At 42.5% G+C, this 27,682-nt stretch overlaps 1 protein-coding gene and 1 long non-coding RNA gene across 6 annotated transcripts; one reads left to right on the forward strand and one right to left on the reverse strand.

Moving 5' to 3' along the window:
• Positions 1-188: 188 nt before the first annotated feature.
• glis3 (GLIS family zinc finger 3) lies at positions 189-27,680 on the forward strand. 5 transcript variants are annotated; one of them, XM_042079861.1, is made up of 11 exons: positions 5,602-5,875; positions 7,079-7,480; positions 9,907-10,081; positions 10,581-11,742; positions 18,058-18,219; positions 18,423-18,533; positions 21,010-21,148; positions 21,433-21,541; positions 24,391-24,521; positions 26,049-26,231; positions 27,093-27,680. In XM_042079861.1, the coding sequence occupies exons 2-11, from the start codon at positions 7,117-7,119 to the stop codon at positions 27,224-27,226; spliced, it is 2,670 nt and encodes an 889-aa protein (XP_041935795.1). In that variant the 5' UTR covers positions 5,602-5,875; positions 7,079-7,116; the 3' UTR covers positions 27,227-27,680. The 5 variants fall into 5 exon arrangements, with proteins under 5 accessions (XP_041935797.1, XP_041935795.1, XP_041935792.1 ...); XM_042079858.1 differs by having other exon boundaries at positions 27,146-27,680; XM_042079862.1 differs by having other exon boundaries at positions 27,119-27,260.
• LOC121698107 lies at positions 11,885-24,513 on the reverse strand. The gene is made up of 3 exons (XR_006026695.1): positions 24,408-24,513; positions 21,445-21,590; positions 11,885-12,457 (listed from the first exon to the last, which is right to left on the reverse strand). It is a non-coding gene; the product is annotated as an uncharacterized LOC121698107 (long non-coding RNA).
• Positions 27,681-27,682: the final 2 nt, after the last annotated feature.

A 27,682-nucleotide genomic window follows, 5' to 3' on the forward strand; every position in this document is an offset into this window, starting at 1 on the left:
AATGACGACAATAAGCAATGCTTACATGGGATCAAGGCTACTTCATTTCACACACAGCATGTCACACACTGCCAAGGAACTGCTCTTTTCTTTCTGCGCTGCCAACTGCTATAAGTCCTCATCTTGCCTAGTAATGATTAGTCAAGACTTAATACGTCAAATGTTTCTCTTTCATTTGTCCTCACCAGGCACAAGGGAAGGATGACTGTCATACTTAAGCAATACTACTAACGAGGTAAAGACTTGGGAGAGAGGAGCTCAGGTTGAAGCTTCACAAAGTATGAAATATGATTGGATGAAATCAGTTCTCTCCATATGCTGTCTCATGGGAACAGGAAGCCATCATATTTTGTGGAATTATAAGATAATAACAATAGAATATAATTGTTATTTTTTTTTTTTTGCTTTGATTAAAACACAAATGTACTGTTTAAAGATGAGCTTTACATTTTGTATGAACATTACCAGATATTTTGACCGAAAATTCATTCTTTTTCATTTTAATATATATTTGTCACATACCGGTAATAGTCGACGTAGTGTTTCTCTCTCTTGCAATTGGACAGCACCATTCCTCTTTTTTTCCAGCTCATTAGTTACCACACATGCAGTAAGCAGGATACGTTTCCTCCTTTACCTTTAAAAGTGCAGCATGTAACAGCCACCGAATACAGTCATTATTATGCCATCAGTGTTTGGCTGACTAGGTTTCATAGGGACACTGTTGTCTTCAAGAACACTCCATTCAGACAGCCATATGCTCTGCATGAGCACAACCACCCATAATCCCCATAGCAATAACACAGAGCATTCCATTTCTATCAGTATCTGCTGCATACATACTGTATGAATAAAACATCCTCCTGAGCTGTTGCCACTCAGGAGGATGAATACAGAAGCCTGGTGGAGAACTTTGTGCAGTGGTGCAAACTCAACCACCTCCAACTCAACACTTCAAAGACCAAGGAGATGGTGGTGGATTTCTGCAGGTTTTCCTGCTCTGCTACCAGTCTCCATTGATGGGTTCAATGTGGAGGTGGTAAATACCTACAAGTATCTGGGCTTACAACTGGACAACAAACTGGACTGGTCAGCAAATACTGAAGCACTCTACAAGAAAGGGCAAAGCAGGCTGTACTTCCTGAGGCTGCGGTCCTTCAATGTCTGCAGTAAGCTCCTCAGGATGTGTTGTTGCAGCGTCCTCTTCTATGCTGTGGTATGCTGGGGAGGAAGCACAAAGAAGAAGGATGCTGGGCGACTAGACAGGCTGGTAAGGAAAGCTGGCTCTGTCGTGGGAGCTGAACTGGAGTGCATCACTTCAATATCAGATAAAAGGACCCTGAGCAAACTGATCAACATGTTGGACAATGAATGTCATCCACTCCACAGCACTATTATAAAGCAAAAGAGCTTGATCAGCTGGAGACTTCGCTCACTGCTATGCACAACTGAAAGGCTGAGGAAGTCATTTGTCCCCAGGGCCATTGAACTGTTCAATTCTTCACTTAAGGGAAGAGGAGAGATAGACTTCTCTGCATAGTCTGTCTGCCTCTCCACCCTCTCCATGTTTGAGTACTGACTGCCCACTACTGTTTTACTACTGTCCACAGCTTAATGTCTTACTACTGTTTTACTGCTACACTGTTTTTCATGCTATATTAGCACACATGACCAATGGCTTCTGCTACAATACTGAATGGCTATAACCCTATTACCTACACCTATTCTTGCACTGACAGTTTTTATATTACCTTGTCTACATTATACATTACTCTCTTATTTGTCCATATTATTTATGCTGGTCTCTAGACCTTAATCTTGCACTGTTGGACTGCTTTTTGCACCTTCACCATGACACTCACTCTCTTGAGCACCTTATCATGCACACAGAACAGTCCCGGCCCGGTCACTGCAAGCGATGCTTGATCATCCTCTAGCACACTGTGTTTATATAGTTTAATTTATATAGTGTGTTTAGTATTTAGTTTTGATAGTTTTTCTTATCTTCTACTGTCTCTATTGTACAGTGGAGTTTTGTTATATGTATGTACTTATATTTACCCTTTCTGCTGTAAGTGCTTGTTGTGTGTGATGTCTGTATGCTACTGAGACCTTGAATTTCCCCTTGGGGATCAATAAAGTATCTATCTATCTCTCTATCTATCATGTGATGAAAAACGTGTAGTCACTACACTCTACTGTATATCAACATTGCAACAGCCTAAAGACAAAGGGGGAGGCTGGCTGTCCCAAACTTTAAATTGTATTTTTTGGGCATTCCATATACAATCTCTCAGAGTTGACACAAGCTCAAAAGTGATATGGTGGAGCCTAAAGGACCAATCTATCCATCATCGCTGTGTAGACATTTATATTCACTGGAATCCCAAAAGGTCAATCTAAATCAAAGCACAGTGGTAATGTTCTCAATTTATTGAAAACATGCTTGACATTGAACACTATATGGACAGCTCCCCCAGATGTATGAAACAAATATACACAGGAGAGATGTCAATTCCTAGTAGGGATTTCACACAGTGACCAATCAACAATCAAGCCTATTTACCGTCAAAAAAACAAAACAAAATCTACAAAAAAACAACTCAACCTTTGCGGGTAAAACACATCACCAACAGAGCAGCCTTTAAAAGCATTTCACTGGGATTATCAAGCAGGCATCTGTCTTCATGGGTGTTTCATTAAATTAGACGCTATACAGCAGGTGTAGACACCTCCAGAAGGCTCAACAGTGGTACCTGCCGTCCCAGACTCCCTTCCCTCCACACTCATGAGCTCTACCAACAAATACCAACACATTCTTTTTTTTTTTTTTTTAAGTATATTTCTTTGGGCTTTTATGCCTTTAATGCGACAGAATAGTGGAGAGTGACAGGAAGTGAGTGGAAGAGAGAGTCAGGGTGGGATCTGGAGGGGACCACGGGGCGGGAATCGAACCCGGGTCGCCGGCGTATGGTGCAGGTGCCCCAGCCAGTTGCGCACAGCTGGGGCCTACCAACACATTCTTTGGTCATTCCTTCATTGCTGTGGCCGTTTCCGATTCAATCAGTAATGTAACCAGTCAAACCACAAGCCTGCTTGATGTGACCACCAACAAATATCAACAAACTCTTCAGTCAATCCTCTTTGTTGCTGTGTCCGTTTATGAACCAGTCAGCAACATATACAAACAAAACACAAACCCTTGATGAGGGGGCACCAACAAGTACCATCAAATTCTTTGGTCATGCCTCTTCGCTGCTGGCCATTTATGATCCAATCAGCAACAAAAACAAGTCAAACCTCAAGTCCTTGATGTGGGCACCTACCCACAGCTGTGTAAATCATTAACAAACACCGGTGAAGATGTCCACTTCCTGAGCTTTTCAGTACAACTTTTGAGAATACAGGGTTCACTAATAGTCACTGACTCACTATCGGATATCTGAATATATTCTGTTTGCGCACTGCAGACTAGCATGTGAGACTTAATTGATTGCACTCACAGACAGACAGCTGTGTGACGTAAATGACGTGCTAACAATACTCAGGGTAAACCTATTCATCTATTGACTAATGCTGTATTGTCACCTCCGATGACTAACTTAGAAAAACATTTAGAAAAGGTTGTTTTTCTACCAGAGTGTCTAGCTTTTAACAATGACCCCTTAAAATGGCCACATTAGCTATAATATTTTGTTATCTATAGAAGAAACACAGCTTCCTTTGAGAAACAGGGAGAGAAGGCTGGCTCTGCTTCCCTATCAGTGAGTGGATTGAAAATGCCATCACAATAACCTTTTCCTCCTTGAGGGGTAGGCTTTGAAATCTATGTGGCTCAGACAGATGACTTCAAAAGGCACTTAGTAATAATACACCCTTGCATTGACTAGTGAGGACTGTATTACAGTGTGCTGCATTGATCCGTGTGTTTGCTTTGTTGTTTCTGGTGTGGCTGAGATCTTAACTCCTGCATCTTGTAATGTAAGCACATGAAGTATTCTAGGCTACCATAGTAAGCACAACCAGTATGAATTACCTAATTAAATTATCACATCCTGTTCCACGATTTAGGGCAGGAATTTAAAAGCTCTAGACAACGAGGAGAAGATGAATGGTTGAAGAAATGGATCAGTCCGATTATTCACAACACTCTAGTCAAGCTAAATGGGTGGCACTGAAAGGTTGAGCTTGACTGTGAGTGTCATTAGAGAGGAGAAGAGGATTAATAATGACAAGCGAGCACTCAGGAGTTGCTTTAAGTGAATATTGCAATAGAACTTCCTAAAAGAATTAGCAACAGTCTTTCACGCTGACGTTGAAATGGATGACCGGGGACCAGGGTGATTTGCTACTTTTAGTCGCACTGCAACCACCATCAAGTATGGAAATGGATTCTTTGAGAGTCAGAGAGCTCAGTAGTGCATTCATCTGCTGCAACAGCATATCAGCCTCTCCACCTCTATGCTAATCTAATAGCCTACTTCATCTCTTCCTCTCTCTCCCTCTCTCTCTGCACACACACAGCAATGGAAAAAACAGGTCTGTAATACATGACATGTAATACACCATATCTCTGGGTTACTGGTGAAATAGGAGTTTAAATGGGAAAGGCAACGAGGAGATGAATATTGAACATTTTGAAGGTTCTGTCATTTCTATGGAGGCAGTGCCCTCTGCTGGCTGAAACCTTTTGGAACAGATATCGAAAAACAATCTACTTTAAACAAAATCTAGAATTATATAGTCACACATGTATTCATCCAACATCCATCCCAGCTGTAGGCATGCTTCACACCAGTTCCAAACACAATTCGCCTTCATCAGCGTTGTAAACCCAATATTCAATTCTTGATACCGGGGCAGTCACTGAACCTTCCAAATGAGGAATGCATCAAAGATACTTTCTAATATATCACCACTAGCGGCCACTATTTTTTTTATTTCAATGTTGATCAGTAGGCTGTAGCCTAGAATAGGTCTACATATCCACTACATCAGTGTTTCTCAAACTTTTACAGACCAAGGACCACTTAACCATTAGAAAAAACCTCACGGACCACCTGGCTAATAGACACAATAGGCCTACTCACTGAACCACCTTGCTTATTGTCTTTGCACCTTGCTTATTATGTCAGAGGATTCTTATGATTTAAATTGTCATAGCTTACATAGGCAGTATTGCAGAACTTTGGATTTACATACAAGTTGGTTCAATATTGCAAACAACTCATCTATATTATTTTTTACAACGTCTTCTCGCGGACCACTTGGGATTGCTTGCGGACCACCAGTGGTCCCCGGCCACACTTTGAGAAACACTGCACTACATAATGCATGAGTGGAAACTCCTTATTTGGGCCTAGCCAATGCACCTCATTTTTCAAAACATTTACTTTTACCCTTAGAGCTAAACCAGGAGTAGGCTATCTTAATGGTCAAAAATGAATGTTTTTTTTTCCCCTCTCAAACAATGGGCATATGCTATAAATGTTGTAGGCTATTTAGATGTCATAAGGATTATCTTGTAGCCTATACACGCATCATGCCATGGCAGACCCAGGACCACCACGTGTGTGAAATAAACATAGGGTACTATAGAAATCATGTAATGTACTGTAACCACGTTATTTTGAGTAGGTAATAAATAGGTTGCCATGTGATTACAATGTTTTGGAGGAATAGTTAAACTGCGCATAGAAATTCTCTACTGTTCTTCTACCTTCACTCTTACCTTCCCAAGTCACCCTAGAACACACACAAAGTTGCCATGCCAACGGTGTGCAGCACTTGCTGTGCAAACACTCGAATTGCTGGTAGAAAGGAGTAAGGCACAGCAAGTGTAAGGAGAAAGGTGACGGATGTCAAACTACCGCAGGTACACAAACATTTGCACAAGAAAAAATATAGGCCGATGGCTGACGGACCATGTTGTGTCGCATATAATTCTGTTCTAAGTTCTAGATGGGTCTTTTCAAAAGACATGGTGGTAGGATAAATATATAGGCTAGTCTATCATAAACCTACATTCTTGCGTCAAAACCAAAATCTGAGTAGAACGGTGCCTCAAACAAAAAGCTTGAAGCTGTCCACGTTTGCCATCAAGAAAATGAAAAATACAAGAAGTGCAAGAAGTCAAGCCAGTTAGTATCTGGTTCATGAGTTGCACTTCGTGGTGAGTAGCATAACCTAGCCTACTCATATGGACGTTCAAACTACGCTCTCTCAAATCTCCAAATTTTCACGCGCGTTCTTGCGCTTAAAAGTAGTCATACACGCGCACGCACATTGTAGATTAAACTCCATAGGAAGTTAATAATTAATTGTTTACGGTCTGAAAATCCCAAATATTCTTCATTAAAATACCAAACTGCTGAACTTAGACTGATCCATAATGACATCATCGCAATTTAATGCAGCAAGCTAAAGGCTAACCAATGTGCGCCCCTGGAGACGATTATCATTATGCTCAGTATGCGTGGTGCTCCTGAAAATGAATAGCAACGAGCAAAGTGGCATACCAACACTTCAGAAGACCGATGAGAGGCGCCGTTGACAAGTCACTGGTTGGGATCAGTAGTGTTGCTTGGGTTCACTACGAGTTTGGATTGTAAACTTTGGAGACTGCGAGAGTGCGAATGTGATGGATCATGAAAGAGTTCTGAGAAGACTTCAGGTATGTTACCTGGAAATCTTACAGTAGCTTAGAACTTGCTGAGACACATTAGACTAGAAAACGTTTTATATGCCATGATTTTGGAATATTGGCTCCAGAAGTTATTCGGAGAAAAAGTTATCTGACATGTAGTTACTTAATATCTCCAGCGTGCCATCTGCTGTGCACTGACTCAAACTCGAACTCAAACTTCGATATATGATTTGAAAGTTCTGGTAAATAACAAAACTATAGTCTATTATATTGGTTGATATGAGGAAGTTGAAAGCTCAAGGATAAATAAATTGCTAGATAATAGTATTCTTTTTTTAAATAAACATATACAAAAATATTTTTGTATCAACTGCACTGTTGTTACACTTTTGACCACTTGTGAAAGAGTTCTCCTCATCTGATCTGCTCCAGAAAGGGATGTCATTCTAATCAACCCTGCTGTGGAAGACATGAACGGGAGAGCCTGCAACCTTATGGTGTCCCCCTCCAATGTTCCACATGCCTTGGGTGCACTCACTGGTCAACAGCTGCCCCCCGGAGGGGTCCAGAGTCACCCATCCTGCTCGAGCGCCCTCCACCACCCTTCTGGTCCAGGTGTGGGAGTCCAGTCTCAGACACTCGGAGGTCCGGTCCTGTTTCCCAGCCTTAGTCTTCGCCGACAGGTGCTGACTAATGGGAAGAGTCATGACATCCTCAGCTTTCCGCAATCGTCGTGGAAACAGGCATCATCCCTGTCTCTTCCACCTGCAGCCTCCATCTCCTGCTCAAAACAGGGAGCCAAAGCAAAATGTCTAGAGGCTGGTGGTGGCAAAGGTGAGAAATTGAGCCAATTGTATTTTTTTGGGGGGAGAAACGTAAAACTGTTACTGTTCAAGTCCAGTCATCCACATCAGTATGCTTGCACTTAATATAATGACAGAGTTGCAACAATCAGCGTCCTTTACGTCCAAAAGTGTCCATTCAATCCATGTATGTACACATCAGCAGTGATATATTTAATATATATTAATAACACATACTAAATATTAATATTAAATATGGAAAAATATAATTTGGAAAAATATAATTTGAATAGCATGTTTTGGCCCTTTTAGCATGTAAAAACAAATAAAGCTCTGACAGTCAGGTCTGATGGATTTTCCACAACATTGGAGGTGAGACTCTGTATTAAAGACAAAAGCTTGGTTTCTTGGGCAAAGGAACTGTTGTTTTCCAGCATTACCATATTTCTCAGCTCAGTAGACCGGAACATGAAACATCATGGTGTTTGTGAAGTGCAGGTCATTCTGCAAGTGTCTCTCCCGGTTAAACATTTCCCAATCCCACTCATCTTGCTTGGCCACTTCTGAGATACACACACCTACACAGATAAACACTATGGATCATTTCACCAAACTAACCCCTCCCAACCATATCAATTTGTACACAAATCAGCCTAGTTGAAAGAGGCAATTTACCCACGCATGTAGGGATTGCATGAGCTCCACTATACTGATTAATTGAAATACCGTATAAGCACATCAGGGAGGTTTATATACAGTATAGACCCTTTCAACAATAAAAACAAAAACAATGCTTGATTGTTCTATTTGGTTCCCAGTCTACTTCCTCTGCATTAAGATAACATATGGAATGTTAAAACAGAAGCCTTGTGGGACCAACTATGATGCTGATAATGGAACTCTCTTGAAAGGGTCTATAAAAGATACTTGCATTTTTGCTGCCAAAATAAGTGAGTGCCGCTGATTTACATAGCAAGCTTCATACTTCACTTCACCTCAATGACATCTAACAACCCACACCATGTCTTCTCTCTCAATCCTCTTTCTCATATTTTGTATAATTAACCAAGCAGAAAGCTGGCGCTCAAGCGAGCCATTGATTGAACCATTGAGACTGGGGAACAAGAAAGAAAAAACTCATTCGTAATTAACAGAGCAGAAAGCGTCTCTTTATGGGAATACCACAGATATTTATTTGTTTCTTTATAAAAGAAAATGCTCACAAATACAAACAAAAGTGATATTCACAGCATTCTTTATTTTCAGTGTTTTTTTTAGTGATGGAAATAGCAGGTGATCTCATCAGTCTGGATATGTGTGTAAACGTATCATTAAGATATAGCAAGCAGATCATACAAACAGATCCATTCTCTCTCTCTCTCTCTCACACACACACACACATACTCACACACACACAAAATTGCAGTGCAATGTCATGCCAGTCAGCTGATATGTGTTTAATTGTTTGTTTTGTTTTTTTTTTTGAAGTCTTTAAAGGAACGTTTTGGGAAATTTGCCGTCTACTCAGAATTAGATAAGATGACACATAATCTTCTCTTCTCTGTGTGTGCAAGAACTTTTAGCCTAATTGACACTTTTAGCCTAGCTTAGCATGATTCATTGGAAGTGAGTAATAACTTTTAGCCTAGCCCTCTTTTAGCTATAGGCTAACTGGTGTATAGGCTAATTTCCCCAAAAGCTGGCATGCTTCTTTAATTAAGAGGCCAGTTCTCCTAAACCACTGACTGTGCCACTCATGAGAGGGTTTGAGGAAGCTGTGCAGATTAAGAAGTTAATTATTAACCTGATGAAAATTTTGCAATTAGGGGATTTCTAACCCATATGACCGCTTGCTCTCTACATCCTTAATCATTAAACCTAGTCACTGCTCCAGGCTTTTAATGCTGCAGTACTTTGGATATTGCAATACTGTAAAGTTCTCAGAGCTAGACCAATACTCCATCAATCTCTGTGTTGTTTACAGAAGAATCAAAATGGTTATGGATATCCTAGGGTGTGATGTTGCAGTCTGGGATGTGTGTGTGTGTGTGTGTGTGTTTTGCATTTGTGTGTGTGTGGTTTTTAGAGAGGGCTTGGACTTGGTAATGGTGTGTGAATGTCATAGTGCACTTGATCACCATGATGGAGCATAGCATCCAAAGTCCTTTCAGGGCAGGACTTCCTGTTCAGCCAACAATTGGCTTTTAGTGGGGGAAGGGGCATGATATGTGTAGACAATCGCCATCTTGGTGTTTTACAAACTGTCCCCATACATTTGGAGGATTTTTTAAGTGATCCTCAAGTGTGTCCTCATTTAAAAAGTCTCTGGTTAAGAGCAGTGAGTGGCCATTGGGTTTCATTTTTATTCTTATTTCCGTTCAGCCTTATTAAACAATGTCAGATCCACTTTGACTGGCACTGAACAAATGTTATTTCCTTCAATATTTCCTACTGTAGGTCATTTACCACAGGGGAATGTCAACAAACATCCCACCAATGTAAACCTGCAGGTGACCAATAACACCATGGTTGTTCAGAGTCTGGGACTCCCCTCACACCAGCCTAACCATAGCACTGGACCCTCGGTCCTCTCCCATTCTGTTGGTCTGGTCGTGCCTTTTACAGATACCAGGTAAGTAATACCTACAGATGGCGTGACATAATAGAATACTGTGTGGAATGGATTAGTATCTTGTACTAGAAAGTGACACTAACTTAATGTGAAGCAAATTCTGCTCACCAATGTGGGAGCAAGAACAATGGAGACATTTATAAGGTGTTTTGTTTGGCCTTCTCTGCTATTTTCTTTTTGTCTTTTTAGGATAAAATGCACTGAATGTTAAGCCCTAATTCAGAGTAACAGTGTGAGTGTGGAAGTGTTCTAGCCACCACAAAATGAGCTGTATTCAGGATGATGATGATGATGTGTAGCCAGTTGTTTGGTATTTACTTGGAAATATACAGATGTGAAGCTGACCATATTTTAACTGTACTGTATATTAGATAGATAGATAGATAGATAGATAGATAGATAAATAGATCCCTAGGGGAAATTACACTGCAGGGAAGCATAATGAAGAAGATGCAAACATACTGTAACCTCTGCTGTTTACCATCTTTTGCCCTGGCAGGTCTTTGCTATCAAGGGAATCTCTTGCCTCAACAACTCTCAGCATTCCTGACACGCTGTCCATCCGGAGCGGCCGGCAAGAATGGCCCTATGGGTACCGAGTACTCCCCCCTCTGTGCTCACAACCGTGCTCCAACGCGATTGGAGAGGAGAGCCCAGAGACACTCGCCCTCCCGCCTGGCACAGCCATGTCTGGGGCCACCAGCGTCTCCAACTCGACCTCCTTGCCCTCGTACCTGTTCGGTGGTGGAGGCGACGCCGGCAGCCCCCGCCTTCCCGCGCGCGCAAAGAAGCGGGCGCTGTCCATGTCGCCGATGTCGGACGGCATCGGCATCGACCTGAACTCGGTCATCCGCACCTCGCCCACCTCGCTGGTGGCGTACATCAACGGCTCGCGGAGTTCGCCGGCGTCCCACCTGCTGGGGCCAGGGGCTGCGATGGTGTCACCCCAGCAGTCCGAGGTGTGCGGTCACTTCCTGGGGGTGAAGGGCAGCTGCATCCCCAGTCCCAGACTCGGCGCCAGGCTGGCGGTGTCCGTCACCACAGACGACCACCCGGACCCTGAGTGTGCACGCATGCAGCGACTGGAGCAGATGGGCTCCTTGGAGGGCCAGCTAGCCAACATGGTGGTGGGACAGCAACAGCTGCCCACTGAAGGTCTCTCCATGGACAGAGGCATGAAGGGACAAGATGGTGGAGATGACTGCGTACATCGGTCTTTACAGCTGCAGCTAGAGCTGGCTACGGTTATCCACACTCCCACTCCTCCACGGGGGCCTCCTCCTCCTTACCACTCCCACAAGCACCTGCCCATCCTGGGGCATCCTCTAGAGCCTGAGGGCCCCTTGGGGTTGTATGGCGAGGAGAGCCTTAGCCCCAGCAGCCTTCCCAAGGCATCGTGCCCCATAGTGGAAGATGAGGATGGGGAGCAGGAGGATTTCAGTGGAGGCTACTGTTGCCGCTGGGTGGACTGTAGCGCCACCCACAGCCAGCGAGAGGAACTGGTGAAGCACATCGAGAAGCTTCACGTGGACCAGCGCAAGGGAGAGGACTTCACCTGTTACTGGGCAGGATGCCCGCGCAGACAGAAGCCTTTCAACGCCCGCTACAAGTTGCTCATCCACATGAGGGTTCACTCAGGGGAGAAGCCCAACAAGTGCACGGTACAATGCACAGCCAGACACCAGCAGTCTCTCTTATACTGTCCCTGTTTTGCCCCTTTCCGACTGCCATACTGTAGGTTTGTTACAATGATGATTAGCAACTTCTCAGGTAGATATTTAGTCAAATAGTCTGGTAGTGGTCATCTTTAATAGTTTGTTTGTACACAATAAAGAACCTATCTAAACATCTACAACACACCCAAATAGCAAAATCAGAGTTGCAGATATTGGATGCTCAGTGGCTAGCCGCCGGAGGTGTACCACTTCTGAGCCACTGTTGGGCCATCATCACCTTTATTTTAACTTGTGAATATTAAGAGAAAAAACTGAATGAATAAAAAAAGAAATTGGACCATAATTGGCGGTGGGGCGTTTGTCAGCAACCCATCAGTGGATCGCAGGAAAACCACTGAGCAAAATGTCAGCAGACCAACAGATCTGCCCCAGTGGGCCGGCAATGGTCCACCAGCCCTTGCTCTCTGGGTCATACGGTTCTATATGACTCAGGACCTTGATGACAATTAGCTGTATCTATATGATAGATGTGTTAAAAGGATGTCCATGTTAAAAGGATCTCCATGAAGTCCATCTCTGATCTATGTGTCCATTGATTGTCAAACAGTGTAGATGTGTAGACTGTGATGTGTGATATTCTTCACATTCACTGCAAGAGCCCTTGTCTTTTAGCACTATCAAGCTCATGGACCATCAGCTCCTGTAGAGGGACAAATGAAAGACACTGATCATGTTAAGAGCACAAGAAAAACATTACTTCCTCCTCCTGCTTTCATCCAGCGTCAGGCAAGAGATTTGAATTCAGCTTTTGAGGGGTTGGGTCTCTTCTTAACTCTGGCCATCGATGAGCCTAATTAGGCTCCAGACTGTGGTGATTACCATGGGGCCCTTTTTGGGCAGTTATGTAGTTATTAAATCGCTACAAAAGGGCCTGCACTGACTGAAGCACTGGCAGGCGAACGCCTCACTTCCTGCTGCGAGGCTCTCCCCTACTGAGTGCGCTTGCGGCAGCCAAGCCGCTGTCAGTCATGGAGCTACAGCCACAGACTTAGAGCGATATGTCTGAACAGAAAAAACAAAAAGCAAAGCACGCTACTGGAATAGGGGTGGAGGGAATGAAGTGAGACGCAGACTGAAGCTCTCTTGAGAGTCTCAAGTGCTCTTAACTAGGCTAGTACCTATTCAGCGAAGAAAAAAGATAATACATTTTTTTTTTAAATAATTTGAAAGCCAAATTACAGTGGTGTAATTTCACCTACAGCCAGGCTGGACATTTGAGCCAGAGGAGCAGCAGGTGCTCTTGCCCTTTGACTAGTCCATCTGGGCAGAACACCTGGTTCAGATGAGTAAGACATGGGGCATTTTGCATCCCTCCCCTCCCCTCGCCTCGTCTCACCCACCATGTCAATCATTGACGGCGTGCATACCCGCGGGGCGACCTTTCATTCCAAACTCTCACTTATTACTCAAAACCAGACCCCGTGTCCATGGAGACCAGAGACGCGCAATGCTTTCAGGTCGCTTGTAACTCTAGACCAAAAGAGGTTTTTTGTTAAAAAAACCCCCACAGAATCCTCAATCCCTCAAAAACACACCTCAACTGAACATTTCAAAGGAGATGGCTTCTTTAACGGAAATACACAGCGTTAGCATTTCTGTCAGGTGTGATTGACAGTGGCACACAGAGAAGAATGGCAGACATACACACACACACCACTCGATCATTATTACACAGATCACATTACACACTCCATTCTCTGTACGTTGCTATGAGCATGTCATGACATGTCTAACCTGGCCCATTCCATGTTCACTGCACACACTGCTCTCCTTCCCCTGTTTGTAAAGGGAAAGGTTAAATAAGCTTTTAGGTCTCCTATTGACTCCTATTAACACACCATGATTTAGCACAAAAACAATCTAGTTAAATATCATCTGATAACAGCCAGACAAGTGATATTAAAAAGCACTTTACCATCAGCCACCTGCAATCTTGGATCATAAATTAGTTCACTCCATCATACCCTGCAAATTCCATTAAACCAAAATCTGCTCCATCTACTAATTTCTCCTAACTGCTTGATAATTGTAACTACTCACAGACGTAGATTATGATGGATGTGTTTTTGCCTTTAATATTTAGCAAAACCTGTGTGGCCAAATTATGTTGCATTTCATGTGCGAGTGTATGCTTGTTTTAGTCACATTATTGTGTACTTTATGTAAAGAAATCAAAATCACTTTGAAAACAAAAAATCTAGTCTGCTTTCTGGCTCTCGGTCCTCGTTAATAGCCCCTTGAGTCGAACAAAATGGCAGGAAGGAGGCTGCCGCCTCTACACTGGCTGAATGTACCATTAATTATGGTGGACTGACATCTCTACCCTGGTGGCTGTGGAGACTTTCAACCACTTAGTTCCATTGTTTAATGCTGGTTTCAGAATGTAGAAAGGCTCTTGGGATTGAATACAGTGATTGTGCTCTTTCTACTCTTGCATATAGCCTTTTACAAAACAGGGGTTTCTTGGCTTAGGTAGAACTCTAAACGGTCCACTTTAGATCCCTCTTTGTGAAAGCTTTTTGAGGCTATTTAGAGTATCAGTGTATAATATCTTACAGTTCTACAGAACCATCCAAAGTGTTTTCGCTTTATTTTATTCCTATTTGATTTAATCAGCACTTTTTAATCCTCTTTTTGTATGTTATTGGTAGTCGTTTACTAAGGCACAAGTAACCTTCCCTGGATAAACAATTATGGCAGAAACAAAACAAAAATCAGGGTCATAACATTCTTCACTACCATGGAAATTACCATCAAAAGGAATCTGCGAAGAACCCTTCCTCACATGCGGCTCGTTAGAACCTTTAAGGATTCTTCTGTGGAAGATGACCCACAGAAAAGGTTCATTATACAGACTGCACGATTTGTCTACTTCACATGGTGTGGAATGCTCTTATCCTCTTACTCTCAAAACCCTGATGGAGATGGGTCTCTCCCTCTCCTCCTGCCCCCCCCCCCCCCCACACACACACACACACACACACACTGCGTGTGCTCCTGGCTCAGACTTCGCTAGCGGTGCTTCTTTACAATGAGGGCCATGTTAATCTCAACTCTGATGTGCTGCCTGATTTGACATGGGGTGGTGTGGTTGTGTGTGAATGTGCCTCAGTGCGTAAACTCATAGAGATCAGTTAGACTGAACTAATTCAGTTAGTTCACTCCGGTAGGAAAAGCTTGAAATTCTATCCTTGTAAGAACTGTTGAAAAAGCTTCCAGGATTTTAGCGGGCTTTATTGAATCGAGGAGCGGGATTTTTTTTCCCTTCTCAAACAATTGTTTTCAAAAAAGGATCCTCTTTCTGCAGATATTACTTTACTTGATTTGTTTTACTTGATTCTGAGGACAACTAATAAAACTTAAAAAAAAAAAAAAATTCTAAACTCTATTCATTAATTACACATTATTAATTAATCTGCCTAAATATATCACACAGCTGTAAGCCTATCACAGCAGCAATCATTCCTTGGCAACAGTTGATGTAAAGCACTCAAACATATCAAAGATAAAAATAACTTATAACTATTGCTAAGAATCAGTTTTCTGCGTGAAGATAAAACTAAACCTCATAATTGAAGCTAGGAGAGTATGCGATTGGAGAAGTGCTTAATATAGGAGGTAATAGCATAATGATGATTGACAAGGAAGGGCTGCTCTTTTTCAGGGGGGTTTGGATGGTTTACAGAACTGCCCATGCATTTGTTGATAAATCTGTGTGTATGTGTATGTGTGTGTGTTTGGGAGATAACAATTGTTAGAGCTTGTGCTCTCGGGATGTATACGGCAAAGTTTGACAGTTTTTGCATATTTTTGTTGGGGGGTGGTGTTTGGGGACTGCCGGGTGGAGTTGAGGACAGAGGTGTGTGTTTAGAGAGGTGCTGCCAGACTTGAGACGGTTGGCACGGTCCCGGCATCCCCGCACCACCGCCTGCCTGTCGTGAACATGGCTGTCTGCCTGGCCTGTCAGCTCCAGGCGGCGTGATGGCACAGAGCCGCGCACTGGGCCCACGGCTCTGGCTATTCAGCTACGCTTGTCTGAGCAGCGACCAGCGGGGGGGGTCAGGCTTTATTAAATAACGACTCGTCTGACAAGCTTTCCTCCGGACGGCCGTTTGCTTTGCATCCATTGGCCTCCTCTGTGCCACTGGCACACGGTTGATGTCTGAGGCTGTGTCTGTGCCTTTGTTTGTGTGTGTGTGTGTGTGTGTGTGTGTGTGTGTGTGTGTGTGTGTGTGTGTGTGTTGTGCCCTGCCTCCCTCTCTTGTGCCCCAGGGCAAAAGCCTTATGGATCCTGTTCCCCTTTTCCCCAGCCATTTGTTCTGCTGCCTCTTAGAGGACACCTCTGATTGTTCAGGGGGTTGGTTCACCACACTAATGATCAGACAGCAAATCAAAGGAGTCCGAGGTTATAACTTTACACCCCAATGGCTGCTGTCAGGGTGCTAAGAGCTCATGGAGTGAGTGCCCAGCAAGGACCCGTTTAAAGGATCATTGTAAACAAATTGCCTTCTGAGACCAAGAAGGTCTGAAGATAGGACCAGAAGTGATTTAGTAAGATGAACATTCACACTCAGGAGTTTTAGGTAAATTTCATACTATTGTTTTTTAAGTAGCCTTAAGAGAGGAGTAATCTAGAAAGCAGTTCCGTACCTATTTTGTGACTTTTCTCTGAAGTCCTGTACCCCCGTTTTAATAAGCTGTTTACTTTGGGCTCTTTGAGCAGGCGGCAGGTATGAGGATAAATAGAAAGCTAATGAATGCTGTAGAAAGCCAATGAATGGCACAGGCCCTGAATACATGCCCAGTGTGAAGGGAAGTTCAATGAATTGTTGCTGTGTGGCATTTCTGATGGACTATCAGACTAAATACACACATTTAATGTGTAAATGTAGATTAAGATTCTATCAATGACTGTCAATCACAATAGTTTATCTCTAGCACTCAAGCAATATATTATGAAAAACAGTTTAGCGTGAATCCAGCACTAAAGCTACATATAACCTTCCTGACCCTGGTCCCCGCAACAAACATCCCTCCGCTCAGCCCTTCACACACAAACCTGCTAAAAAGCTTTTAAGTTTCAAAAGACCAGACAGAGAGCAGTTCTTCCAGCAGACAGAGAAAGATCCACAGCTGACCTAGATGCAATGTTGCAATGCTCACGTAGCCTCAAACGATTATTCTTTTTAATTGTGGTCACACAATTACAAGGTAATCATCATCATTTCTGTGGCCCAGGCTTGTGCAAAATTCCAGAATTGAATTGAAACTGGCTCTTAAATTCCAATTCAATTCTTGAATTTCTCTTGCATTTCAATTGAGGTAGCAAACAGGAAGCAAAATTGCAATTCGAATTGTGCACAACCCTGCTGTGGCCGTTCTCTTCCTGTTAAAAAGAGGTCAGTGGTTTCATCACTCAGAGCATGTCCTGGCCGGAAAGTCTCCAAAGCTGAGTTATTCTTCCATGGGAATGCTCGAGAACTGAGAGAACAAAAGGTTGGAGCGTAGGCAAATTCCACTTAATGACTTGCATACCTCAGGGCTGATGTCATTAACGTAATAGCTTAATATGTAAAATACTGTGGAAACGCTTTCTCACATTCCTCTGAACAAGCAGTTCAGTCAGCCAGACAACAGAATACAAGTTCAAACGGTTTGAAGGACTTGATGAAAATGAGACAACAGTGAGAGAATGTTACCTAGTCTGGTCGCAGCCATGGCTGTGAAGTAAGTATAAAACATTTTAAAAGAAAATTTTAAAAAATAGATGCTGTGAACGTGAGCCTGCTTGTAACATGTGAGAATTATCACCTTGACCTGTAGGTGTGCTGCTGTGTGGTGTGTGCCCTCGCCTTCGCCAGTTAAAGTAAACACTGTCCCCTGCTGGTTCCACTCACCTATGGCAGGTCACACCAGTGTTGGGGACAGCTGTGTTGTGGGTATGACCTCTCAGTGTCACACAAAATTCACCTGTGTGGGAGAGGCATGCATCTGGAGTATGTTTGGACTACACTGATCTTTTTGTGGACATAGATGCGGACATAGATGCACATTATGGATATAATGTGCATCTATGTGCCTGAAGAATGAATTGAGTCAAGTGACTTTACAATGCCTCGTATAAAATGAAAGGGAAAATCAAAACAGTAATCATATAATTAAAGGGAAAGTCAAATCAGTATTAATGCATGAATCAGCATTATAAAGATGTTGTTTTGTGTGTTTGTGTGTGTGGTCCAGTTTGAAGGCTGTCAGAAGGCTTTCTCCCGCCTGGAGAACCTGAAGATTCACCTGCGCAGCCACACAGGGGAGAAGCCCTACGTGTGCCAGCACCCTGGCTGCCACAAGGCCTTCAGTAACTCCAGCGACCGTGCCAAACATCAACGCACGCACCTCGACACTGTGAGTGCTTCCTCCACCATTCAGTTACCCTGGCCTCCATGGAGGAAAGTGGACTACACACCATAGACTCCATCAGCTAAACATGTATATGTTTTATATGTATTTTTCTGCTGGCAGACTGTGGCAGTGGCAACATCAAGTGTCCATATAGATGAAATGCAATATGATCGTGCTTCCTTTCTGGTTGTTTGTTTGGGTGACAGAAGCCGTACGGATGCCAGGTGCAGGGTTGCTCTAAGCGTTACACAGACCCAAGCTCTCTACGCAAACATGTGAAGTCACACTCCAGCAAGGAGCAGCAGGCCAGGAAAAAGGTCTGTGTCAACTCAGGCAATTCATCAGTTCAAGTTCATCGTGGGAGACTGACAATGAATAAACAGTCTTTAATGGCCATAAATTGTTCTGGATTATGACAAAACAAATATATGGAATGTGGAATAGCTATGCATACAGGGATGTGGACATGGATAGCTAAGTGCCCCCCACCCCCGCCCCACTCCAACTAACTACAGTTTAAATACATATTTCTTTAGAATGTCATTTATACTGTTCCACGTAGCATAACCTATATCTGTGGCATCCACGTGTAGCATAACCTACAGTATATCTGTAGCAGAGCTAGTGAGCGGAGCTGAGCGGTGCGAATATCCCGCTCCTCGCTCAGGTGGCTGTTCACTCGGCCACTCCTCCACTCAAATTCAAGTAAGGCCGCTCCGCTCAATTTCGCTTCCTGCTCCACTTCAAAATCCTCCCACTCCAGTGAAATCGCTCGCTCCAATTTAAAAGAGGGAGAAATAATCTACAAGCCGAATTGTCACCTTAGAAAACTTAAATCCCAAAGAACTAAGAGAAACGGCAATGTCACTCATAGAACATGTATTGTGAAAGATAGCCTAATGCAACACTGAAAGTGCAACAACGAACAAGCTTGGCAACGTACACATAAGCCTCAAACTAAAGGGATCAGTGGGATTAATTGCCTAAATAATACAGGTTTAGCGTCCAAGTTTTACTTCAGCCTTACTTAAAGCATAGGCCATTCAAATTGCTCATGTTTTCCTTTGCTCTCCGCAGCACACTCATGTTTCTGCGAAATGTGTCTTCTTAAATTCCAAAATAAATCTCACTGGAACAGTGTCATGACATAGGCTAGTTGTTCTTGCTCTACATTGTTTGTATCTAGTTGTTTTGTAGGAATAGTACGCTTGTAAGCCCTATGACTTTCAGTTTCCTTTCTAAAATATTTAGCGACTTCATCCCCAACGAACTCACTGTAACGTCGGCAAGCTGGACTATGTGCTACGGACTCTGGGACAATGCATTCTGGGATACGGGGGAGAACTCTGGGGGTTGTTTGTTTGTGTTAATGTCTTTATTTACTGTTTTAATGTCCGTGTTTTAGTGTAGCGTGTTACCCTTTTAGTTCTCCCTCGTGTGTGATCCTTTTTGTGTGGGAGGCTGCGTCCACCCCTGTATGTGTAGTGTGTATGCGTTTGATCTGCCTAGAGTGTGCGCTTTTTGGGGCCTGCGTCCCTGCTCCAGTTTCTGAATGCTAGGCACTGAACGCGGCCTCTGCCCCTAGCTGCAGCAACGAATCCGTTACATCACGACAAGTGTCCTCATTTTGAAATGTAACGGTCTTAGTTTCATTATGAAGACGTGAGTTCTAGGTGGATTTGGGCATATGCTTCAGACTCGTGGTGTGAGCGGCGCCGGAGCGAAATTGGAGCTGAACAGAGCGGCCGCTCCGGTCTCTGAATAAAAAAGCGCTCCGCGCTCCAACAAAATTCCATCCGCTCTGCTCACTAGCTCTGATCTGTAGCATAAAACGATATTAAACATCTCCATTTTATGTCTCAGAGGCTAATTAAGACATCATTTCTTAGAGTGACAATGTTTTGTTCTATTCTGTCATTTTCTCTGGAGGCATGTGCAGGATTCATTTAGACACATTATCAACACACGTTAGCTCTGCCTAGCACAGGGGGAAGGCTATGCACAGATGCTTCCTCAAACTGGAACTTGTTAACTGTCGTGTGTAGGTGCGGTGCTCATTAACACATGAACACAAAAATGACAAGAAAGGTCACATCACCATAGTTACGGCAAGTAAAGGTAAGCCGTTTCTAAAAAAAGTGAAAAAGTAAGAAGAAAAAAAAAGAAAACAAAGACAACTCCACATTGTCTATGTCACAAATGCAACAGATTCTGTGGAAGATTTTCATAAATGGTTTGTTTTGTTTTTGACAAGCCACTGAAAGTAAGCTCGACTTGCTTTAGATATGTGATTTCTACCGTGCATACTCTTTTTGTACTTATAGTGATGGGCATAAAGGGTCATTGTTGCATAACCCTCCTAAGGCCATGGCAAAAAAACTTGATTTCTTTACATAAGCTATTCATTCATGTGGCCTAAGGAAAAAATGCAGACCCATTACATTGCACACCAGGGAGCCATTCTAGCACCACTTTTCAAATTGAACCTCTATCACAATAACAGCAAACAATTACCTCTGAAATCAGTGATGTCTTTCAGACTAGTTACTGTAGTCTCCAAAAACATACAACAGTAAGGATCAACCAAATTCCTCTGTTGAGTTTGAGAATGTTCTGGGTTACTTTAAGGATTCAGAAATGTGTTTTACTTTTACATGTCTGGTGGGTAGCAGATTAGGCATTCCTGGCTACCCATTTTACTCTGCAAGGCATTACATTACTTGCATATAGCATATCTGTTTCTCAGCATTCTTACAAGTCATTGTTTTTCTTCTGTCTTCTTTTTCATTGTAGCTAAGGCAAAGCACAGATTTGAGCCAGGATGGACTATCAGAGTGCTTGACGATCCAGCCACTACAAGCTTGTCTCTCCCCCATGGATATGATTGACAGGCTGTGCCAATCTCCTGATCCACCAAAGGACTTGTATTCTGGTAAACAATTATTTTGTTTCTCATAGATTTTCTGTGATATTCAGGAGGCTGTTAATGACCACCCACAGTGCTGTAGCATGACTAAATAGCAACATCGGTTAATGCTTGATAGTAAATTGTGTTTGACAGACATAATTAGAGGTGTGATATGTAGCTTGATTACAACAAAAAAAGAGTGTCTATTGTTACAGCGAAACAGAGGCTGAACAGGGGAGGCGAGGTGTCTCACCACTGCTTGTGTGTTTTTCCCTAACGGCTCGCTCTTCACTGTTGTGGTGCCATAGGTGTGTTCTCACCGAACCGGTCCAGCAGCAAAGCGTCTGCCCCACTGCCTTGCACAGCCCAGGGCAGCCCACGTGTGCCCATCCTGGCCCCTCTGCACGACTCCTGCAGGTATCACGCCCGGCCCACACCATCAGACCTTTCACATGCCAACCGCTTCCTGAGGGAGTTTGCATTAACTGTGCTATGGTTTATCAGCATATAATCAGTCGTTTAATAACTAAGTGAGCATAGGTCGGATTTAGTACAGTGCAAATCTAAAAAGAATAAAAAGAAATCAATATATATATATATATTAACTGCATTCCTTGATTTATTTTTATTCTTTTTAGTATACTTATATATATATATATATATATACACACTATGTATTCATTAAAGGTATAGTAGGGTAAGCAATACTGGATGACATTCATTGTGTTGTGTTTGTTAATGTTAAGTGTCTTAGCAGATTCTTTGGTTCAAAGCAACCTGCATTATAGTGCTCCCCGAGAAACACTAGGATTGAATAAGAATGTTTTTACAGTGTTCTCAGAGAATGGAGAGCTAATGGATCGTGAGGAGATATTAACTGAAAAGTGTTAAATCGTTTACTATCGCTTACCCTACCTTTAATGAATTCTACAAATTAAACACAAATCGTATTAATGATGCTGTTGTTCTTATGCAACATACAAAGTAACAAACAGTGCTCCTGGATTTTTTCAGATACCTGAACTACAAACAGTGCTTGTGCATTGCTTTTCTTCTGTTGATCTGATTATTCAATAATCAATAATCAAACAACAACAACAACAACAAAAAAACATTATTATGACTGGGAATTAATTTTTATGAGCAGAACAGGCCTAACAAGACTTTTGAACATTAGCTATTAGTTGTTCCATTTCCTGGCTTTGGCTGCAGGATAATGACAGCTCTTGCTGATTGCCCTAATAGTCACCACTGTTGCACTCTCTCACCACTTCCAGTGAGAAAATCTGAAGTAGATTAATTGCAGGGCAAAGATAAAACTCTAAGTAAGTATAAGTATGTATACTCTTTTGATCCCGTGAGGGAAATTTGGTCTCTGCATTTATCCCAATCCGTGAATTAGTGAAACACACTCAGCACAGTGAACACACAGTGAGGTGAAGCACACACTAATCCTGGCGCAGTGAGCTGCCTGTAACAACAGCGGCGCTCAGGGAGCAGAGAGGGGTTAGGTGCCGTGCTCAAGGGCTCTTCAGCCGTGCCTACTGGTCAGAGTTCGAACCGGCAACCCTCCGGTTACAAGTCCAAAGCGCTAACCAGTAGGCCACGGCTGCCCCTAACTCTTCACGTGAACGAAAATCAACTTTATGAAAACAGTTTGATTTCTGGTAGGTTCAATGTGATGTAGTGCAAGAGAATGCAGGAATGCATGAAGGTCTTGGCACAATTATGAAGGTCCTGTTACAAGCCACATTGGTGGGCAGCGACTGAAGTCGCAGGGGAAAAAAACTAAATTGTTGTTTGGTGTCTGACACATCTTGAAGGACACTTACAACGTGTGCGCACACAATTATACATCTGTTCACACACATCTACTTTAAATTCTCTTGGAGTTTGCAGCAACACAATGGGTTGCTATGACTGATTTCAAAACTCCTACACTCCTCTCCCTTTTACTCTGATCTGAAACAATTAAGTGCTTAAAAAACATTGGTTGTCATGGCTTTATGGCAGTAAGCTCATAGTTGGAATAATCTGATTTAAAATAAAGCACCATTTTTCTCGCCTTTGAAAAGGGGCCCAATGGGCCTTTGTAAGCCCTTTAAGCATCAGCTGTGCCCAAAAAAAAGTAAAACATGGAGGGGAGGGGGGTAGGGTGGTGTTTTGTACAGTTTTTGGACGCAACACTGCAACACCGTTTCTGTGTCTGCCCATATAAACACATTCGCTCATCGGTGCTCTTCAAAGGCAGAGAAAGAGGGAGAGGGCCATTTCTGTACTGTCGGAGCCAGATGCTCTGAACCACTTGCTGGTGGTAATTGTTTGAGTACCAGCAGTAGGCGAAGCATTCACAACAGGGTCCCAAGGATACAATTGGACGCCGAAAACAAGCCTTGTGCTGCCACATTGGGCCTAAGGAGTCTGCATTGACGGATGCTATAGACACCAAACATAGTGACTGAGGAATTTAATAAATGAATCATAGGGGAAAAGATCTGTTTTCTCATGTCTGAAGAAAGAGGTTTGATGTAATTACTTCTGTAGATGTGAAATCAATTGTGAAATCCCACAGACGTTTTCATCTATTTTTTTTCCACTCCAAAAGAAGACCCCATGATTTTTGGAACCCAAACTTCTCACTCCATGCATCCCACAATTAATATAACTACGACTGCTTGATTATGGCAAGAATCATAATTGAATGCAAAACTCATCCATTTCCTAAACTTTTAACTGTTGATTCAATTGAATTTTATTAAAAAATAATAATGATAATAATAATAATTTATATATAACCATGGATAAAAAAAAAGTTTAAAAGATTAATATAAATATTGACTCTGCCTATGTGTCTGTTTCTTATAATATCTTTGAGCACGGACTCAAAATCATGCATATACATTTAATTCAATATCTTTTTTTTTTAAACTGTTATGAAATACCCAAAACTCTGCATTATGACATGTGGTTCATTATTCAATTTAGAATTAGTATTAGATTTAAAGGTATTGAAAGGAATTTTACTACCATCATTATTTTAAATTATTTTTCTAGCATTCAAGTTTTTCTTTATCTTCAAAAAGCAATTAGCATGGATCAATAGATAAATAATGAAGACAGTACAAAAGACGTATAAATTGAGTTGATTACACTACACCTGTAACTATACATTACACAGAGCAAAAATATTCAATGCGAAAATTGATAAGAATAAAACAAAATGTGTGTAAAGACATTTGTGTGGCCTTCTTTGATCATCTCCGCAGATTTGCAGCACCCTCACCTCATCACCTGCAAGCTCCCCATCGCCCCTGTGGCACAGGTGAACTCCAGAGAACCAGCCGAACTCAGCCTCTCCTGGCGCCTCCCGACACACACCTCCCTGATCACCTGCGAGGTGACTCCCATGTTTACTACTCCGTATTTACAGAAACAACAAGGCGCAAATATTATACTCCTCCTCCAAAACTTACATTCATTCATAAAATGCTAGTCTTTCAAAGCTGACATTAATCAATTTGGACACTTGAAGGGCTATATTTTGGACCCCGGCACATGGCGTAAAACTCGTTTTCCACCCGGCGCCAAGTTTAATTCGGTATTTTGCACATTTATTTTTTAAACAATGCGCCCAGGGGTGTGGCAATTAACAACCTAGGGAGTGGCCTGGCGCATTGTCTAAAAATCGCTATCAGATCAGAAGTCTATGGCGAGTTTATATGTTATTTGCACGCACCATCCTTCTATCATTCATGAACGTACACCAGCGCACGTCCATGCAAAAGATTACAAATTGCACGATTACAATGGGAAACATAATTAGAATAAAGATATTACGAAATACTGTACATCTCATGATGAGTAGTTATTCACCATCATTTGCAAATTGGTAATGACGATTAAAAGTGATTAGGAGAGAGGCGAGGGACACGTATGGAGCACAGCTGAAGATGCACTGTCACGAGATATAAGCAACTCCTCTGCAGGATTAATGTTTTTTATTCAGTCATTTGTGCAATGTTTTCGATGGTAACCCATTGTCAGTCAATAGTGAAAGTAACAGCATATAACTGTCTTGTCGTTGACTGACACCATGGTGAAGTTAGTTTCACTTTGCCAATGAGTTCAAATAATAGAGGAGTGCAAATGCGTGAAGGCTATGCTAGGTTTTAGTAAAGCATGGTTTAGTGGAATTCCATATGGTCTCGCAAGCAGCCTCCTTCAAATGCCAAATGTCAAAATACCGATGCATTTATTTGACATCGCGCTTTGCGCCGTTAAAGGGAATGACAGATGTCATTCTCATTGGTTTAAATGATGTTATACGCCCCAAACACACCCATGACTGATTAAAAAACCTAGGAACACCTTGTTATGCCATGCGCTCGACGTTTGATAACGAAAACCCTCCCAATGTGGACTGGACACGTCCTACTAAATTTGCATAAGCTTTTGACGAGTGACGATGTGCTTTTGACTGTCATGATAGGGCCCGAAGTCTTAGTCATTAGTTAGTTAGCAGGTCTTAGTCATGCTCCATCCCGGGGCAGGGCATCTGAGAGTAGGCCCCCTGGAGTGTGATGAATGAATCATGTCATTTCTCTGTCGCTGGAGCAGCAGGTGTTTGTTACAGTCAGAGAATACACCATCGGGGGCTACACTCTTTTTCCCAGAAAACGGAATAATCCACGGCATGTCTCAGAAATATTAACGCAGCATGCCCCGATGACGAGTGCAGTTTTTTTTTACGCCGTCAGATGTGCTGCTTCGAAGATGTTTCCTGTATGCACAGCCAGTGTGTGCACGGGAGGGTTCAAGCGTAGTACGTCAGAAGAAGTTGCATCAGTACAAGCCGTTCCCATTTTTAAATCCAACAAATTTGGAATGTGGACATGTTTGTGAGTAGATTATTCTTGATACCCAGGTTTCTCCAGCCACATCCATATGGCATGTGCCCCATCATACGATGATGACTCACCACTGACTACAGGGCTGACCGCGGCCTGTTCCATCATGCAGATGCAGGCTTGTGGGGGAACCCTGCCTGTCCCCACCACCTCCCAATCTGATCTGGACTTAGTGCACAGAGCTCTTTCAGGGATCACGGGTGAGTTGATGTCTTCTTGATGGTAGGCCTAGATGTATCATGATTTCCCAGGTATATTTAGTGTGTGTGTGTGTGTGTGTGTTGACTATTTTGCGAAATATTCTCTATTTGCCTCCAAATGATGCTAATTTACCTGTCACATTTTGCTCTGTCTTCTAACTAAACATATCAGCCATAATATACTGTAGTCACAGATGTCTACACACTGTGTGCATTGTTGTATGAGGGATATATGGTCTTTTGGGCCCCCACTGTCGACTTCAAGGCAGTGCTGCCTGGAAGACACTAGGATTAGGCAAGGGTTTGCGTTAGGGTTAGGTATGACAGCGCTGCCTTGAGGTCGACAGTGGGGGCCCAAAAAACCATCAAGCTGTATGAGGTGCTAGCTGTGGGTTAGCACAGGCATTGGGTTAATTCAAAACAACAAATGAAAGGGTCTAAGATGTACTAAAGAATTGGCATATCACACAGTAAAACAGTGTAATCTAATACAGTCTGTAGATAGATATATCTATCACACAATGTCACTGGAAAAAAAAGTTTTTTTCTTGCATTCCTTTCATTTTGGATAGGATGAGACTCAGCTTACATCATGATTTTTGTTTACTTTGTCAGAAAAATTATGAGACCTCTTAAAGACCTTGAGACCTTTTTTAAAAAAAAGAATGCAAAGTTCAAAACAATGTATTGCATGCTATGCCTATGCATGAAGAGTATCATAGATATTTCATGGAATTTTTGAACTGCTGAATATGATCAGATTGCTTTACAGCAATGCCAGAAACTTCCCAATTCCAACCAAATGTAATTAATTTGCTTCACAAAACAAATACTATTTGTGCTCCTTGTATGTGTTGCCAGTATATGACACCCATGGCATGTCACAGGACTTCCTTACTGACCCTGGCCTGCAGGGATCCGACGGCAGCTACCTACACATTGGTGGCATGGAGCGCTGTCCCAGCCAACTGTCCTGTATCTACACCGAGGGATGATCTTCCAACTCTACAACCTTTGCTATGGAACCTCACCTGAACAGCCACGAGAGTGCATCAGCAGCAGAGCTTAACTGATTGTTTAATACATTCCGAATAACAGTTTAGATTTTATGCACTAAAATGTTTAAGTTGATCCACTATTCTGAATCCATTTGTATGCTCATTTTTAAGCCACTGGAAAATAACAGAATGTTGAGCCTGCACTGGAATCATTATCCAGCTTGTTGCACATATTGTCTTAACTCTAACAACCTGGTACTAACCACCATAGAGTGCCTTATAAACAACTTCTGCCACAATGATGCCTTTATATAAAACTGTTCTGAATCTGTACAAAACACTGTGTTGGTTTGAATTGTAGATAGATGGATGGATGGATGGATGGATGGATAGATAGATACTTGATTTATCCAGAAGGAAATGAAGTATGTTAAATTGTATGTATGTTATCCA

The sequence above is a fragment of the Alosa sapidissima genome, chromosome 23 (genome assembly GCF_018492685.1).
Source record: "Alosa sapidissima isolate fAloSap1 chromosome 23, fAloSap1.pri, whole genome shotgun sequence".
NCBI classification, from domain to species: Eukaryota; Metazoa; Chordata; class Actinopteri; order Clupeiformes; family Clupeidae; genus Alosa; species Alosa sapidissima.

Bases quoted from the DNA above. Each gene is read 5' to 3' on its own strand.
- glis3 (XM_042079858.1), top strand. From the start codon at position 7,117: ATGAACGGGAGAGCCTGCAACCTTATGGTGTCCCCCTCCAATGTTCCA. The intron at 7,481-9,906 runs GTGAGAAATTGA...TTCCTACTGTAG, and splicing joins AGAGGCTGGTGGTGGCAAAG to GTCATTTACCACAGGGGAAT. The intron at 18,220-18,422 runs GTGAGTGCTTCC...TTTGGGTGACAG, and splicing joins AACGCACGCACCTCGACACT to AAGCCGTACGGATGCCAGGT.